Source organism: Pipra filicauda, unplaced genomic scaffold, assembly GCF_003945595.2.
Source record: "Pipra filicauda isolate LSUMZ 115617 unplaced genomic scaffold, ASM394559v2 scaffold27_size4233163_pilon, whole genome shotgun sequence".
Classification (NCBI taxonomy): Eukaryota; Metazoa; Chordata; class Aves; order Passeriformes; family Pipridae; genus Pipra; species Pipra filicauda.
This window is the reverse complement of record NW_024104398.1, coordinates 799164-817998: the sequence shown is the minus strand read 5'-3', so window position 1 is coordinate 817998 and position 18835 is coordinate 799164. Positions and strand designations below refer to the sequence as shown.

At 41.6% G+C, this 18835-nt stretch overlaps 1 protein-coding gene across 1 annotated transcript in view; it reads left to right on the top strand.

The window, feature by feature from the left end:
- The first annotated feature begins 197 nt into the window (after positions 1-197).
- Positions 198-18835, top strand: part of TC2N (tandem C2 domains, nuclear) — a 31727-nt gene continuing 13089 nt past the window's right edge. Inside the window, exons 1-4 of the mRNA XM_027739987.2 lie at positions 198-284; positions 13741-13867; positions 14524-14757; positions 18112-18276. Of these exons, the coding sequence (XP_027595788.1) occupies positions 13801-13867; positions 14524-14757; positions 18112-18276 (466 nt within the window). The 5' untranslated portion in view covers positions 198-284; positions 13741-13800. The remainder of the gene's footprint in view (positions 285-13740; positions 13868-14523; positions 14758-18111; positions 18277-18835) is intronic.

Genomic DNA, 18835 nt, shown 5'->3' with positions numbered 1-18835 from the left:
GAGTAGCTCTGGCGAGGCGGGAGAGTCCCAGGGCGGCGGGGAAACTCCCCCTCCGCGATAGGGATCGGTGAGTAAGCGCTGTGGGAGCGCACCTGGCGGGCGGCGGGGCTGGCAGTGCCCGCTGCGAAGGGCAGGAGGGGGCCGGGCGGGAGGGAGGCAGAGCAGCCCGGGGAGAGCGCCGGGGCAGGGCAGGGCAGCGCCGATCCGCAGGAGCTCCGCCGGGCAGGAGGCGACCGGCGGCAGCCGCGAGCGTGCAGAGGGGCGGCCAGGAGCCCTCCCAGCAGGTACTGCGGGAGCGGGAGCGGGAGCGGGAGGGGAGCGGGAGGCTCGGGCAGTGCCCGCCCGGGGGCCGCGGAGAAGGGGCGGGCAGGGGCCGCAGGAACTGCCCCGGCGGTGGCGGCCGCGTGTGCCGTGGGGGTCTGTATTTCCTATCAACTTTGAGAAATGAAAGCAGGCAGAAAAATAGGAACTGTTTCGAAGTACTTTGGAGTTAAATCTTCATGTAAATTAGGTCAGAGATTAGGTTGCACTTAGAACGGTTTCAAATTGGTATTGCTGTATGAAAATGTCCTTGTAAAAGCCAGATTTTCTGTGTGAATTAACAGCTAAGCATTGCCATAGGCCAGCAATAGCTAACTAGATCACCTTCTCTAAGAACACTTGAAGTAATTAGAGATGCGGTTAAGCCAAAACTCAGAAGGAAGTTGTGAATATAGCTGGACAGAGTTTCCCTTTTGTATGGGGTGAAATTAACATCAGAAAATACTTATTTACTGAAGTTATAACCTGCTGTATCCAAGAGCACTGCTAAAGCAGCAGTTGTGATTGTAAGCAGTTTCAAACGGTCCTGTTCACAGTGTACTTTTTGAATGCATACCATAAAGCTGGATTCCTGGGTGTGTAAGATCACTTGTTATTAAACAGCAGTCTGAAATAAATATCTCAAATTAAGCTGGTCTTGTAACTTTCCTTTGATGTTGAAACATGCCTAGTTGGATGGGAACATCTCATTTGATGCATTTCTCTAGATAAGAATGGAAAGGTCGATACTGTGACCGTTCCTGCAATGTACACTTCCAGTCAGTGCCACTGTAGTTGTGCAGGAAGAGAACAGGACCTCAAGGGACTTCTGCTAGGCCACAGCTGTCAAGTGCCTGGGCATGTAAATGATCTTGTAAGCACCTATGCCTCGGAGCTAGATCCTTGCAGTCCTAACCCTAGGTCTCTGATCTGTGCAGGCTCAGGTTTTTCCTAGTGATATTTGCTGAATGCATTGAGGTCTGATGCTTGATGTGCCTTTAGTGTTTGTAGTGTTGGTTAGTTAGGTGACCAAGCTGTCCAGGCATGCAGAAGCAAAGTGTTCCTTGGCAAGTTGCTCTTGGAGAGCCCAAGAGTCTTTAGATTACATATAGATGATCAGGACCACTTAAAAAACATACAAGGGAATACATTGCCAGGCCTTTTTTTCCCTCCTTCTTATTCTTTCTAGGTTTTGTGTATAGCTGTTAGACAGATGTGAAGAGTCAAGTTCTGAATTTGCCTCTTTCATTTCTCAAGAGAGTGCTGTTCTAGGCTGGTGGTCTCTGGCTCCTTACTTATGAAACTTTTTTTGCCTTGCTTTCAGTACAGAAATATTCATTAGGTGAGCTGTGATCTTACAAGTCGGTGGCTAGGGAATGAATCCAGAAGGGAGGAGGTTTGATTTCTAGTCCTTTTTCCAACTGTATGTTAAATATTAAAATATATATTTCCAGAATACATGTGGTTAAGCAATATTTAATTTCAAGAACAATATATTTATTACTAAAATGACCCTTGATTCTTGCAAATATTTATAAAAATGACACCTACTAAAAACGCTGTACCCAAAGGGTATGTTGGACTCCACAGCCCTTCCCTGCATTTAATTTAGATGATGGATCCCCAGGTGATTAATTCCTCTTCCTTCCTATGCTATGGAAAGAATGAATGTGGACAGGATTGTTCAGTCAGTCATGTGTGTGTGTAGACTATTAATTTACAGTGTTGGGAAAAACACAGTGCCAGTTAGGCACTGGCCTCTTTTTCTTTGTCCTAATCATTAGGCTTGGTCGTTTTACTTGCTCATTCTGCCATTTGTTTAGTGTCAGCTGGTTTGCTTTTCACTCAGCCTCCGTTCATCGTACTCCTAGGTGGTTTACTCTCACTTGTATGTTACACTAAATGCACTCCCCAGGGTTGTGGGTTGGCTGTGAAAAGGGCAGTCCTGCTCTGGCCCTTTGTTTTCCACACTGCATTCTGACCCCACCTTGTGCAGTCAACCACAGGGAGAGTTGGAAAACTGCTTTTTTTTAAAAAGAAAAAAAAAGAGGTTGTTTATTCTGGTCATTTAATTTTGTATCTAATCAGTGAGCTGGGCCAACTCACTGTGCAGCTGCAAGTTTACTGGATCCTACAGGAATGGCTGTTGGCAAGGGAGAGCCGAACTACCCCTCTGGTAGCAGCCAGTCCTTTAAGCAAGTTCAGGACAGGCAGATGCAGCCCCCACGTGTGGGGGCAGAGCCAGAGGATCTGCCTTAGAAAGGACAGCCTCAACTAAGGCAGACTTTGGCTAGCTTAGACCTCCTGTCTTGCTGTGAATCCTTCTTGCTGTGGCTTATACCAGAAGTACCCTTTGACTTTGGTGGAATATTTATTGAACTTGTTTGCTTGATTAAGGTGTTATTTACTTCATTTAATGAATTTTACGTGAAGCATATTGCTCCCCTCTTCAGACTCTTGTTTAGTTTTATGAAAGAATTGCTTTGTTTACTCTGAATTGCTATCTCCCTAGATACCTTAAATCTGGTAAATATTCTAACTGTAATCTAAGTAGGACAACACCCAATCTCTGTCAGCAGAGAATTTAAGATCTCATCTCTTAAAAGTGAAAGACAAAGCATGCTCTGACTTTCAGTAGGACAGGCTCTGTTTGAGTTAAGCTGTGTTGTCATTCCAGTTAGTAATGCCGTTCAGGCTCAATCAGAGAGATTGCTTACGCTGAGAAAAATTAGGCTGATAGCGTTTTGCAGCCAGGATGAATCTTCCAACCTAAACCAGGGAGCCTCATGTGGGAAGATGTTCAAAACCTGGATTCGGTTGAGCTCATCTGTGTTGCATCATATCCCTTACTAATCTCAATACATCAAACCGTGCAGAATTAGTGAGGATGCTTCTCTTAAGCTTAGCACGAGTATTTGTTTGCCTGTCATTGCAGATGAAGTTTACCCTAATTCAGTGCCAAAAAAAAATTATGTCGGCAATCTGATGCTTATCTTTCCTGTAAATTGTACCCTGGTGATTTTGTTTTGAATCTTTGTTTTTCAGTGATCTAATAGCCACACTTAAACTGGAGAGAACAGATAATTAGATCCCAAATGAAGGCCTTTGATGTTTGGGGGGTTCTTGTGATCATTGCAATGAGTTTTAGATTTGGCCTGAAGGGCAAGTTCTGGAGATGCTCCTTTGGCAGTTAAACCAGTTTTGAAGTCCAAAAAAGCACCATGTCCCAGTGACCTCAAAACCTATGAAGCACTCTGTTGATTTAGCATCTGTGCTTTGGAGCCTGGAACCTGGATGTGAGCTGGTGCAGTGTGCTGCAGCCTGGGAAGGGGGTACCGAGCTCCCTGCCCAGCTCCCCAGAGCACCATGTTGGGCCCCAGAACGGTGGAACAGCCTCATCAGCACAGTGTGCTTGGGATACATTAATGCACATCTGAACCACGGAGAGCTAGAAGGTTGCTTGGCTTTTGTGTGACAGCCTCATCATCAGAGCTGTGGGAGGGTCCCTTTTGCATGAGGGAATGCAAGCCCTCGCTCCCACAGAGTTCTCATGCCTCTGCACTGAGGGGCTGCATGTGGCTTTGTCCACCCTGCTTGTTGAAGCTAGGGCAGGTGGTTAACGTGGCCAGAAATGGCCCAGCCCTAGACCAGGGCTTGGCAGGGGCTAGAGGGGGCAGATAAAAAGGGGGCTAAGGATGAGTTCTCGTTACAAAGTTCAGCCATTCAGTCTGCTATGTGTGTATGTCTTCCAGTGAGGAAAGTGCCTGCCATGCAGAGAGAGGACAGTTAGCCAGAATGAGGTTTGAAAGTTGCTTGAGCTAGCAGCGCCTTTGTGGTTAGTGGTGAACTGATACAAAAACAAGTTGTGTTTCCTGTTTCTGAGAGAAATTGTGTTGTTTAGCACTCTTAAGTGACAACAAAACATTCTCAAGACCAGTTTCATTTTGCAGTAGAGGAAAATTCTAAAACTTTTAATTCTGGGTTGGATTCATTGGGGCTTTTTTCTCCACAATTTACTTTTGCAAAAGGGGATTGTTGGCCTCTAGATTGGGAACTCTCTGTGAGTTTCCTGTTCAGGTTCTCTGTCTGCTCAGCAGTGAACTGAGTAGCTAAAAATTGTGTTCCATGAAGTCTTGATTAAACACAGACCATCTCCCTGAATTATCTTGACTTTCGTTCAGTTCAGTGGTATGTGTACTTCCAGATCTGGTTTCACCAATGTGTGAAGTCATGGGTTCAAAATCTCTTGTGAAGAGTGTTGATTTAAACTCAATAGGATTAAAAAAACCCCTTACATTCTGTAAGGGTTACATGCTGTAGCTGTTGTTCACTGTGTTCTTAAGTAAATCTGTCCAAATGGAAAAAAGGGAATGGTGGCTTCATGCTGCCACCAACTTTTGTTCTCATGACCTCTGTCTTTTCAGGAGGGAGCAGAGTCTTACCACCATCTCCCACAGTTGTAGCAGCATTTGGCCAGTAATGATTGGGATGTCAGATACTGCCATTAAATTGAGACTGTTCTGATTTCTGTTGGTTTCTCCCAATGTTTATACAAACTCCTTTAAAAATGTTTCTTTTATGCAGTGCCTGGTTACCACTTATCTGCCTGGGCAGCTGCCAGCTACTCCAGACAGTACAGCTCTCCAAGAGGCACTGGTGGGGCTGGTAAAAGTGGTTCTGTGTCCCTGGTCTGGGCAGATTTAATGCAAAAAGTAATAAATAGTGGTACCTTAAAAAGACAGGATTCTTCTGGACTTTTATTTCAATGTGTGTTTAGGCAGCTTCCTGAGCTCAGTACACATGCCCTGCAGTGCCATACTCCCAGTCTGGTTTGGATTTGAATTAATTAAGATCAGTTCCCATTTCCTTTTCTTGATTCATTCATTTAATCTGTTTTCATATATGAGATGTACTGCAGTCACCTGTTTCCTTTCTTAATCTCAGCCACAGTCTTTTCGATTTCATCTGTGCAATTTATAGGTTTCCTTCCTCTCACCACAGTGCTGTAACTGGTTATACAGGGATAGTATGGAGCAGACCTGCTGAACAGGGAATCCTCATCCAGTGGAAACTCCATAATTGACAGGTTTTTTTGTTTTTGTCATGAAACAGAAGAATAATAATATGTAAAATAACGATCAGAAAACTGCTTCACCTAAAACAAAGCAGTAAATGTGTGCATGTAAAGAAATATTCCATCTTGACTCTTGTAGGTCAACAGTTTTAATGGTAAATGAACCTACTTTTCAATGCAAAACTGCCTGGGTTTTCTTATCTTTTTTTTCCCTGAAATATACAGGAAGAGCTGTTTGCATTAGCTGTCTGATTGTTATATGTGTATCCATGTGTTTTCCGTATGGCTCTGTAGTCATGGCAGAGGCTGAGGAGTCCTGGATGCCATTCAGTGCTCTTTTTCAGCATTGCATTGAATTGGTTTCCAAGGGCCATCTTTTCAAAACTAGACACATTTAACCATGTTAAGGAACTCCACAGGCAGATGCTTTTGCCTAAAATACCTTCTTCTTGGCTGTCCTGTTGAAAAATGAATCCAGATGTTTCCAGTTTTCTTTGGTATCAGAGCTATAGAGGGACTGACAGTTCTATTTTTGTGGCTTCCTGGCATTACGGCAGAAGGACAAAAAATTGGATTAAAACTTGACACAGAATACATAAAGAAAGTCTTGAGTTTTAAGTTACATTATAAAGTAACCATCGGTGATTGTCATGATTTGTTCCTAATCTGCTTAGAGCAAAGGACTTATCTTATGTTGAATTCTTTCCATGTTCTCATCAAAAGCCAAATTCTTTCTCCAGATATTCCAGTCTCTTCAGCTTTCTTTTCTGGTGTCCTGACTTCAACTCTTGCTTTGCCGTTTTCCATCTGAATCCAGAGTGGTCTGCAGTCCAACATAATGGATTTATTCTTTTGTGTTTACTGCCCCAATACATACCATATTGTACATCCTTGTCCAAGTCAGTGAATTTATCTTCGGTTCAGAGGAACAGTGTTGTCAGTTCAGTAATTGGATGAATTGGTTCTTTGCCTAATGCAGCATTAGGAAGAAACGCTATATCAACTTTTACAGCCCAGAGCATAGGGGATTCAGCATATTAAAATCCCAAGTTTTAAGCTTTATCATGGGATAGATTTATAATGTTTCCCTCTCAACTCAAATATAAATCTCACACAAGAAAAACTGGTTCAGATTTATGGAAATTGTTCTTTTGGCCCTTGTAAATGATATTATTAATCTTTTGCGTACTGGGGTAGGATTGGAGTAAGTCTGTGTTTAAGGGCTGCAGGTGCAAGGCTATAATGCTGAGCCAGAGTCAGGGTGTCCCTGGGGACCGTGTCAGAAGGACAACTTTGGATCGTGTACTCGTGCCAGGGCTTGTTCGCCTTCTCCAAGGGGTGCCTGGAAAGCAGGAGCAGTTGTTCCTGTAGCACAATAGCTCAAGCACACACACCTGCTCAGCTTTATTTTTCTTCAGGGAAGTAGGCAAGAGCAATTAGTTCTTCTTTGTGATGTTCTCTGTTCAGTGCTCTTGTGCCTGGACTGCGTGTGCAGATGTGCTGAAAGCCATTTGGCCTCCTCCAGACTGGAGCCCTGGGAAGAAGCAGCTGCTGAGCTGAAAGAGACCACAGCTAGATTGCACAAGTGATCTTTCTGTCGGGTTCAGCTCAGGGCCTGCACAAAGAGAGACATATATTAGATCATCTTTGTCTGGGCAGAGAAGCTGGAGGGAGAAGGGAAAGTTGTAGTGGGACATGGCATGGTCTCTCCCAACTGCATGCAGGAAAATGTGGCTGCTCCAGGAAAACCCTTGTACAGTTAGAGCTAGACCTCCTTGGCAGGAGGGGGTCACAGTGAGTTCTGCTTGGGGGTCACAGTGAGTTCTGCTTTTACTGCTGTGACGACACCTGAGTTAAGAATTGACATCCGAGATCGTTTCCTTTGACTCAGGAGAGCTTGCTAAAGCTGAATAATATTTTTATACAGTTTTATACAGTATTGAGTGCACCTGCTGATTACAAGGGTTTTAAACTTTACCTGCAACTGTTATCTTTAGGAGAGCCGAATAAACAATATCTTATCTGAACACTACAGCAGTCATCAGAGGGAGAGTGGAGATGCTGTCTGTGTGGAGGAAACTCCCATCTTCCTCCTCTTCTCCACGTGCTCAAAATATAATTAGGAGGATGCAGAGCTAGTGGTGGACCAGTAACAATTTGGGATGTCAATACAGTGCTGTAGGAATGAGAGCAGTCTTGCCTTTACAAGTGGTAATTAATGAAATATTTTCTCACCTTAGTTTATCCTGTGATACTGTTGAGTCTGAGGTGCACAGTTCAGTTGTGGTGTCAGCCTGAGAGAAACTGGTCAGAGAAGCAAGAAGTCTTGAGAAGAACTATACAAAACAAACTTAAATGGTGTAAAACCTACAGGTTTATACTTGTCTGCATGGCTTGCTTTGGTCAACTTAGCTTACTGAAGAGAAATACAAGAGAAGGTTAGATACTAATATTTTAAGATCTGAAGGAAGAGATACTACTTATAATTAGTGCTCAATTTAGCAAGACATAAAAACTAGGGGGAAATTTAAGCTGGAGATAGAAAGTTAAGATATAAATAGTGAAGGAAGTCAGCTATTGGAATGTTTTCTGAAATAAAACTTCCCCCAATGGGCTGCTGTGTCATCATTTACCAGTGCTGGAAGGTGCTTCCTGTGCCTCAGCAGTTAGTGGTTTGTTTGCATCATGGAGTGTGACACTCTCCCCAGCAACTTTTTGCCATCTATTTCTGTTACCAGATTCGATTGTGTAAGTACTTAAACAACTCCATGAGGCTCTTTGCCCCAGGAAAGCTGTGCAACGGTCTGTCAGAAAATCCCCATCAGCTAAACTTGGTTAATGACGCGTGGTCTCCTCTTCAGTTTTAAATATGTAATTACACTCTTCATTTATTTGTTGCACTGGGAGAGTTTTGCATCTCTTCATTATGTTTCTGTTGAACTGTTTCTGAGATGTTTTTCACAAGAATGGCTATCTGGTTGTGTCCTTCAAAAGCCTTCTCATAGGCTCTCTTTCTCTATTGTGTCATTTCAGCATCTCCTTTGTGATCCACTGCTTTCAGAGTGAAATCCATTTCTCTTTCCAGGCACAAAAAGAGGGAAAGCCTCACATTTTTTTTAATTTCCTGGGAAGGCAGAGGAAGTGGAATAATCCCTGCGTGTAAATTCCCAGAGCTTTCATGCTTTTCCCAGAGTTGCAGCTACAACCGGAGTAGGCAGGTGTATGTACACACCCACACCCACTAGTTACTGCAGATATTGCTATTGTGGGGTTCTTCCAGAAATCGGTATAGATAGGAGCCTTTTATCATGCACCTCGTAGGTGTGTGTTGGCATGACATTTTTTTCTTTTTTTTTTTAATTCCTCTTCCTCCAGACAACCTGTTGCTGCTGAGGTTTATGATGAATAGGAACAAAAGCTTGTGTCCTCTCATTTCACATGCTCAGACCCACTTGAAGTACCTCTCTCTCGTGCGTGGGTGGTACAAGTCAGATCTGCCTACAGTCCCCAAAAACCTGAAGTTTGTTTTTTTTTTTTTAAACTGTGGGCTTTATGTTAATGGTAAGTGTGTGCCTGTGCGTGGCCCTATGTGTCTGTGTGGGTGCATGTGCTACCCTTGCTGCTACAGTAGCAAAGCACCTGGAGGCAAATTTCTCAAAACTATTTAAGCTATTTTACTAGTGTGGGACGGTTTTGAGGTGCAGTGGTCACAAGCCACCCCTCTTCAGATGAAGAGCTGTGCTCAGAGAAGTGCCCAGCTCCCAGGTGCTCTCCCCCAGAAACAAAACCACAGAACAGCTGGCTGTGGAAGTGAAATCTTCGGCAGCATCTGCGCCATCAAAAGATTATCCATCTGACCTGCATCAGAAGCAGCTTTTGGTGTGCTGTGTTTCTGTTAAACATCTGGAGACCTGAGGTGGTACTGTTACACTCTCTGAAGGATTTATATGACCGGGATTGACTGCATCCCCTGGATCCGAAAGGCAGAAAGGCCCAGAGGTAGCATAAACATGGTGTTTGGCTGAGGTGTGAACTGGCAAGCTCGAGCTCGCTTTCTCCACAGGGCAGATCCTCAGATGTTGCAAAGTGTCCTGGCTCCTGGACTTGTAGACACTTATGTCATTCAACATCTGTCCCAAATGCTTAATAACAACCAATCATCCCTGTTTCCGGATATTTTCTTTTACACATCCTGCTTTGTGAGAACTTACTGCTACTAGAATTTTGCCGTGATGAGTTTCTGAAATGCAGATCTGAGAATGCATTTTATACATTTATGACTGGCAATAAATCTCAAAACATTTGAAACCACTGGTTTAGCCAGCTCTCCCTGTTTGAGAACAGCTATTTCACCTTCGTTTCTACTGCATAGTTTTCAATGTGTTACCTGTTCAACTCATATGGAGCAGTGCTGTGACTAAATGCAGTAAAATCCACTGGCAGACTACAAACATGTTGCAAAACATACCCTTTCCTCATGTGGCAGCAAACACCTGACATTTCTTTTCAAACTGCTTTCAGCTTTTAATATATAATATTACAATCATCCGTTTTCTATCATGTTCTTTTCATTTAATGAGTTGTTGAAAATATTTACTTTCTTCTCCAAACATCTCTGTCTTGTAATCGTTCTGGAGGCATCTGGAACTAAAATCTTTGATACTCTGTTTATCTGATTTTAGCTCAGTCAAAATTTCTATCAGAGAAGTCTGGAAATCATTAAGATAATTTATGTTTTCCATCTAAACCCATTAAAATAATAGTGATTGTAATTCTCTAGGCTCAGTGTATGTGTGTGGTTGCTTTCTAAACTTTGTCGTTTCCAGGATGTTCTAATAAGCTTGGCTCTTCTTTTGCCTTAGCGTGGAAGTACAATTGCTGAGTTACGATTCATTATCTTACTTTGCCTTGATACTGGGAAGAGAGAAATTAAAAGGGTTACTGAAATTGGTGAAAAACACCAAGAAGGGGAGAATCTGAGACAGAGTGACAAGATCTGGGTTCAGTTCCCTCTTCTCCTGCAAATTGATTTCTCTCATTTTTTTGTCTGAAAATGAGGGATAATTCTCCTTTTCCCCCATCCTTTTCTCAGTCTAGTATCTCCAGAATGGAAGATGTCTTTATCCATGCATATTGCCTAACAAAAACTGACTCCAAAATACAGAGATAGCATCAAGGGGTCCTAACTTCTTGTTAAAATGGATGACATTACTGGGAAGTCAGTACTAGTTTGGAATTCGGGGGGGAACCTAAAAAGTATCTCTGCAGTTCAGGTTTATTTCACAAATGCATTCCCAGACGAATTCATGTTAGTGCAACCTTTTAACAACTGTTGAATAATATACTGAGGATTTTTGGGTAGCCAACACCAGCAAGAAGTTCTTGCATGTGGGATAAGTTTAACCTTTGATAGAAATGTCAACTTCTGTCAAGATCATTAAATACTTGTTTAGTCTTCGACAATATTTTTGCTCATTTTCAGTTAATAAAATAGTCAATAGAACCTACTAAATTTCTTTCTCTCCCACATGGTTAAGAGGAAACTTTTGCATGCAGTGAAAATTGTATAACTAACTGTAGGCAGTTTGGAAAATACAGATATGAGAAAATATATTAACTGGGAGCCAAGCCATCTAATTTACTGCCAGAATTGCTCTTCTGAACTAAACCAAAAAACAACTGTATTTATTACTGTAGCTTAGTTAAGTGATTAAAATTTTTAAAAGTATTTGAGACGATCCATGTTGCGCTTTCACAAAGCCAAGTGCTCTAAGCAGAATGAGGGAGCACCGTGTCTAGATGGTGATGGTCTGTCCCTCAGCAAATGCTGTCATTTTTTTTTTGTAATGTGGCTGTGGTACAAGTCTAGGAACCCAAGTACAAGATTTGTCACTGAGACCACTACATTTTTAAGCATAAAGAAAGTGTAAACTGTGCTCTAGTCTCTTGCTCTTGGAACTGTCTTTTCAAAATCCTGTATTTAAGCTAAAACTCTTAAGATATGTGTCTATATACTTTGGCACTGGCTACTGATACAGCCTTGCCTACAAAACAGTAATCTGTAAATAGTATACTGTTTTGTACAGTAGGCAGTGATGAATTGCTTTATATTTGTCTTCAGATAGAAAAAAATGTATGAACATTTGCATATTGATAAATGGGGAAAAAAGATAATGATTAAAGACTATATCACTGAGCCCTGTGATGCAAAGGCAACTGCTTGTGACAGATGATTTATATTTGTTTATTTGCTCATATTAATGGTTCCAGCTAAACAGTTTACTATCATGAACTGAATTTTCTCTGATGCAGAAAAACTAATTTTTCCACTTTATGTAGCTGGAAAGTAGGGCGGTGTTACTCATATTTGGTTTCTTCACCAGCAGTAGCGAATAAATTGAATCTGGACATCTTAAGATAAAAGTCTGTTTTGCCTGTGCAAACTGCCACTGAGGCTTAGATACCATTGTTGCAAAGCTTAGAGCAAACAGAGCAGCTGTTTCAGCCCAGTTTAAACATGGTGAGCAAGAGTGAAGCATATTAACTCCAGCTGTGTACTGATAACAGCTGGGAAGGAAAATCACTACAAGGGAAGCCTAAGTAAACTAGAAGGCTTAGTTATCATGAGTGTGCCTCTAAGGGAGGAGCAGCAATGAAAATCTGATCCTTAGAACCATGGAGGATTTAATGAGGAATTCCCATGCCTCTTTTTGTGCTTTTGTGAAGATGCAGAGCAGGTTCTGGAGGTTGTGGCATTGCCTCTGAAGATTTTTGATGCAGATCTCATGCTGTACTTACACTCATGGGCAATTTCGAGACCAAGGCAAGTACTGAGTGATGGATTCTGTGCATCCATTCTGTATAATGGTGTCCCTTTTAAAGCAGAATATTGCACCGCTGCCCTGTCTGATTAGAGACTATGCTGTAATCTCTTCAGTAGCCTACATTATTCCAGAATAACATGTACCAGTATTCAGGCTACTTCTGAGGTTTTTATATTTGGGTACTTGTATTTTGCTCTGTTGAACACAAAGAGCAGTATAAAACTAGAGGAAATGATAAATATCACTCAGTGGTAAACCCAGCAAAATTATTCAGAGAAGTTGTATTAAAGCAAATATTTCCTTAGGTCCTTGTTGCAGTAGAATAATGGTTTACCTAGGTTTAGGTTTAATGGGAATATATTTTAAGAATTTCCTTCTGATCAATCCTTTGTGATAGCTTATGATTAAGAATAATTCTGGAACAGTTATGCAGTTGTAGTACTAAACCTTCATTATATTTCACACTAGTATTTTAAAGATAACAGGTTAATGGAGGGCTTCCTTGTGAAGGTCTCAGTATCTCAGTGACTGCAAAGGCCCAAAACATAAATAGCAGTACTGGAGGTACTCTGTGTTTTCCTCCTTTATCCTACTTGTCTTTCCCGTCCCTTCAACTTATGTTCATGTTCTATTTGGTGTCTTCTAACCTCCGTGGAGTTAAAATCATGTCTTGGGTATGTTCTACTAAGAACCTTGTGTACTTTAGATGGATGTAAAAGGACTAGACTTACACAGCTAAAGTTTTGGACAGGAGGCAACACAGCTGTCTGTGTTCTTCTGAAAAGAGAACATAAGGATATGAATAAAGACATTTAAATGAGGCCAGTTAGCATTGTCATAAAGTTCTTTTAATGTTAACCAGCTGTTAGAGACTTGTTCTCATTCTTTAGTAGATTACATGCCTCTTATTTTGCTGAAAGTCAGCGTGCTCTATTTCTGTATGCACAGCAGACAATTATATAATAAACCAGGTCTTCAGTTTCATGTGTATACAATTATGAGAAAGCAGTAGTTCCTCAAAGAAGGCAGTTTTGGCATCATTCATAAAGAGTGTTTTCAAGTTAAAAGTATGGACTATGCTGAGCGAAAAAATGTAAACACGTATAGATGTATGTGAAAATAGTAGAGGAGCAAAAGAGGATAGGAGAAACATGAACAAGGGAAACGGAATAAAAAACACATCCTGCAAATGACTTGACAAGACCACATCAAAACAGCTGTAAAGCTGGGTAAACTCTAAAGCCCAGTGGCATGCACAAATATGAGGACAATTTTAGTGTTCCCAAAAGACAGGGACCTGTCTGAGTGGGTTACTGAAAGTATTTGGATGCTGTATGTTAGTTATTGTCTCTTTCCTTATGTTTTTATATAAAAATAATTTGTCTCAGAGAGAAATCTGATGGCTCTGATCTTTTTATGACTGAAGTAACATTCTCATTGGGACTGTGTCCAATAAGCAGCTGCATAGTAAATAACCGATAATATTGCATTCCAGTTTCAACTATTCCCATCTACTACGGTTTGTTTTATTGTGTTTTTCAGGTTTGATTGCTGCACTGGATCTTTGACTGTGGTCCCCTCTACATTGCAACACTGAAAACAATGGCAACAGAATATATGAAAACATGCTGTAAATGGTGTTTCTGCATGGAAAAGGAAAAAAATGATCGTGAGTTCTGACATAATGACATCAAGTAACAGTTTTGCTGTTCTGGTTTCATTAATGGTGAAATTTCCCATTAATAAAATGACTGTGTCACCCGTGATAAACTTGATTTCTTTTACAACATCCCAAATTCTTTCCATACTTGGAGGTTGAACACATGCTTTTAAGTGTTATGAATTGGAACTGAGAAATAACACTTGTCTGGAGTCTGCTCTTTGCCGTCTAAAATACTGTCCAAAAAAGACAGCTTTTTTACCCAAGGTTGTGTAAAGGTTTTGTATCTTTCGAACTCTCAGAATTCGAAAGCTTTCTTTTTTTTTTTTCACTCTGTGGATTTACTGTCAGGATTTTCTTTGGTGTCTCAGTTGTTTGAAGAACTCTTCAATGATGCAAGTGTAGCTTTTGTGAAAATTCACGTTACGAGGAAGGTAGCTATAAATATAGAAGCTTGGGCAACAGAGAGTTTAGACCAGTACAGGTGTCAGGAGGAAAAATATCTTTTCCAGGTGCTAGTCCTGAATGCTGTAAAACTGAATATTAGCAGCTGTTAAGTAATGTATCAAGCACAGATACTATTAAATAAAAGACGTTTGTTCATGGTATTGTTCAAAAATTAATGCACATGTGGACTGTCTGTTTTTCTTGCTCTTTATTTTTAGCAGTTTCCATGGTGCAGGAATTTGAAGCAGGAGCTGCAAGCAAGCCAACTATTGTAGAGAAGCCTCCATTGTCTTCTGTGTCAGTGAAGCGTCAAGTTGGCTGTTCAGAGGATTATTTGCTTTCTAAACTGCCCCTGGATGGTCAGGAGGTACCATTTGTGGTCCCTCCATTCAAACTGGCGTATGTACAGCCAAAGAACCTTCCTAGTATCTCACATGCTGGAGGGATTAAAGGTACAATACAAACAGCATTGCTGAAATAGTTGTTTAGCTTCTGCTACTCCTTGAAAGTTATTCCTACTGTATTCCTACTGAAAACATATGTTTGCAGAACTTTTCTAGAAGCCTGGTCTTGTTTCAAAGATTCATAGAATACTATGAGTTGGAAAGGACCCACAGAGATCATCAAAGTCCAACTGCTGGCCCTGCACAGGACACCCCAAGAGTCACAGCATGTACATGAGTGCATTGTCCAAATGCTTCTTGTACTCTGGCAGGCTTGGGGCTGTGACCACTTCCCTGGGGAGCCTGGGGAGCTTGTTTCTTTTCTCTCTGGACACCCAGAGAGGTTTTGGGAAGTATGTCATCCTACTGTGAATCTCTGTGATGTTGCATGAATAAGACTGAAAAGGATGATTGCACACCAGTGTTCATACTCAAAAGTAATGGAAGACACTTACGGGAAACAGAATCTTTAGCGAAGAATTTATTGGAGGCAAGGAAAGACCTAACACATGCCAGCATCCAGACCACTCAAGTAAAAAGAGGAGGGTGGTCTGGCTTTCATGGTTAATATACTGATATGTTTTAACATGCTAACACATCTTCCTTTTCAAATTTTGCCAATACATGGCATGCACTACTACTTGGCAGAATTTTTTGTCCCTAGTATTTCCTATTTCCTGCTTTTTTTGCTGCTTTTTGGGAGGCTGGGGACACAGATCTCCATGGTATGAGGTTGCAAATGATGTTATGATTCTTTGCTTCATGGCAATCTTGTGTTTCAACCTCTGCATGTTAGTCCCATACTCAAACTGCCAAAATTATGTAAATGCAGTTTAGACACAGTGCCATTTTAAAAGAATAGGATCCTGGCCCAGTAACATGAGTTACAGGGCATACGCTATCATTAGGCTTTTAGTCCTGCCAGAAGATGCCTAAAATTAGGTAAGAGAAAATTTTGGCACAGGGACATACCTAAACAGTTGTTTTTTCTAGCATTTCTTTGTCTCAAGGATGTGATAAGCTGGGAATATGCTTTTAGTTCCATGTGAATGTATTTCTTTTCTGGAGGTGGAAACCTTAATAACTGAAAAAAGTCAACCACATGTTGCATAATAACTAATGCAGCACTACATAACTTTTTTTGTGTTTATGTGGTTTTATTCCCACCCTCCTCTCTCTCCCTGTGTCCTTGCCATTGCTTCTTGTGTCCTCCTGTGGGCCTATTACCAAACTTCCTCCTCATCCACCACTGCTGGTAACACTGGCACCAGAGCCCAGCTAATCAGCCCAGCAGAGCTATTCGGTGTAGATTGGCCATTCTGTGCCTGATCTTTCTCGTGGGCTTTACTTGTGATGTCGCACCAGACACGAACAGGCAGCAGAATAGCTGGAGGTAGAATATGTGAGGTCCCTCTCATCTCTGAGCCTGATCTCCCCATTGCTGTTGCCTGCTATTTTGGTAGCTATTTCTTTTAAGTCCACAAATGGACATGCTATGGAAATGCAGGACATGCTCCTGATAATCCCCTTTCTTACTGGGTCTGGGTGGTGGCTTTACCTTGCTTTGTCCTATCTTGTCCTCAAGATAGTATACAGAGAAGTCCAGCAAGGACTTTGAGGTATGAGTATTCTCCAGGGAGAAGGAAGATGTGTCTAACAGCATTTAGATGAATGTTTTCTTTGTTCATGCTGTTCTACACAATCTTATCAGTCAGTGTCTACATTGGGAATTCTGGTTCCTGATCATTTCTGAAGGACCTGGTGTACAGAGTGGCCCTTAGGCTATAAGCTGGCAGATCTTCTGGCAAGATGACCTGACTCTTCATAATTGTCTCTCTTGAGCAAATATTTTAAATTCTTGAGCAAATATTTGAAAAGTAGCTCTTATGTCAAGTCGACAACTTTCATTTCTATTTCCAAATATAAATACTTAATTTTTAAAGTACAGCTTTCTAAGCCTCATTAAAATTGTGTTTAAAAATGCAGCATTTACTTTTCAGGGAGATTTACTAAATACAGTGAAGTGTGCTGTCATTCCTTCCTCACATTAGCCAAACCACCAGCATACTCGAGAAATGTATTTAGAGTATTTTTTTCTTAGACCATTGTTAAATATCTGTAGAAATCCAAGTTCTGCTCTCAGTTCCACTCCATTTTCTGTGCATGTCTGGCCATTCTCCTTTAGCGAAACAGGACATTCTCAGTGTTAGCTCTTGGCATCCCTTCTGAAAGCAATTAAGTTCTGGCAGCCTTTCTCTTCAGTACTCACTGCACTGTGTCTCATGCTCTCACAGAAGTAAGCTAGCAGGAAGAAGTGTGCTCCTGGTCTGGAACACTGGCTTTTCCATCATCTGCTGTGTAGCAATTCTTTATGGCCTCACTTCTAGCATTCATCCTAATTTACGTCATTCTCCAGCCCATTATGCTTGAATTCGTGCTTTATCGTTGCTCATGTTCCATCTCAGTGTTTCAGTTATTCTTTTTCACTTTATTGGCACTTGAGGATTTTACAGCAGTGATAGTTTGTCTCTTATGGTGCAACACGCTTTCAGAACAGAAGGCACTTTATTGTGGGGTAAAGAACTTTTTAAGAGATAGGTTGAAGTCCAGGGAGGTGAAGCGAACAAAGTAAATGTTAAAGTTTGGCAGAATCACCCCATTCTCTAATGTACCGTTACATATGGCTTCATTTCACTCTAGACAGTAAAGAACACTACAGCAGTGTTCTTCACTGTTTTGCTGACCAAGATGTACATGTTTTTTTCTGAAATGATTATGGGCTGAGTAAAGGGCTGGGATTCAAGCGTTCTCAGATACGACTACTTGTGCTTCAGCCAACAATTCAAGTAATTTTGGACCAGTGATTTTACCATGGACAGGCTTCCCAAGGAGACTAGATAAACAAGGAGACTGCAGTCACAAGCTGCATTATTTTTCCATACAAGATCTTCCTGAAGGTGTTGGGATCCATTAGCTGAGTGGGAATATCCAGGGAATAGGTAGCCAAATAAATTGGAGGTTTTTTGTACACATGGCCCTACTTATCCTGTTAATTTCTGTCTTGCTGTCTGTCTGTGGAGCCTTCTGTATTTTAACTACTTGGCATTTACTGCAAAACTCCAAGACAGGGTATGCATAGTTTTTTATGGCCAATTAAATTCCAGTGTTTGCTCGCACACTGTGAAAACCTGACATAATGTGAATGTGTGTTTTCTTTTTCTTTTTTTTTTTCCCTTTACCCGAAGTAGATAATATTGAAATATTTTGTCCTTTGCCCTGAAGGCACTCTGCCTGCCTTATGAAGTCAGGCAGCATGTGTTATGTCTGGGACTCTTGCATTTGATGTTTACTTGTGCTCCACAGAATCTGCCAGGGCCTCATTTGGTGACCGGAAAGCAGAGCTACACGGCGTGTACCAGTGGCCCCGCTATGACGTGTACAACCCCTTCTATTTGGAGCACCGGGTTTCGCCAGATCTGATTAGGCGCTCCCAGGCAAAATCAGATAACAGGAAATTATATGGATCAGGTGAGGAGAACCACGCCCTTACTTTTCTCTCTGCCTCCCTTTTTCAGGGTTTATAGGTAGGAGGGCAAAAAAGCCATTAATCTACAGAAGTCTTGTTTGATTACAGCAGTCTCAAGTCAGTCTGTATGCTACGGACACTTCTTGGATGGTGAATCAATCTGTAGAGCCAGCTCTGCTTGATTTTCAGCTGTACTGTTACTTTTTGTCGTTTGGGGGCATCAGAAGACTCCATGCACCACACAAAGGTAGAGGAATTGGCGAAGTGAGCTACTGTAGCTGCTTCTGATCCCAAAGAGGATGCAGTACTGGAGATTTCAGCTACCAGTGATAGAAGTGAGGGAGCCGGAAAAAGGAAGGCAGGCAGTATGTTGAGTGGAGGAATGCCTGAGGAGTACGTACCTGGGAAGAGAAACAAGCACCAAAAAACGTTCAGGAGCAGATAAGAACAGGTGCAAAATGGGACATGATGCTCTATGCCAGCTCTTTTGTAGTTTGCTTTTGAAGCTACAGAAGTGTCCCCACTTCTCATTTTGTGTAAGAATGGGGGAGGGCTGCGTGA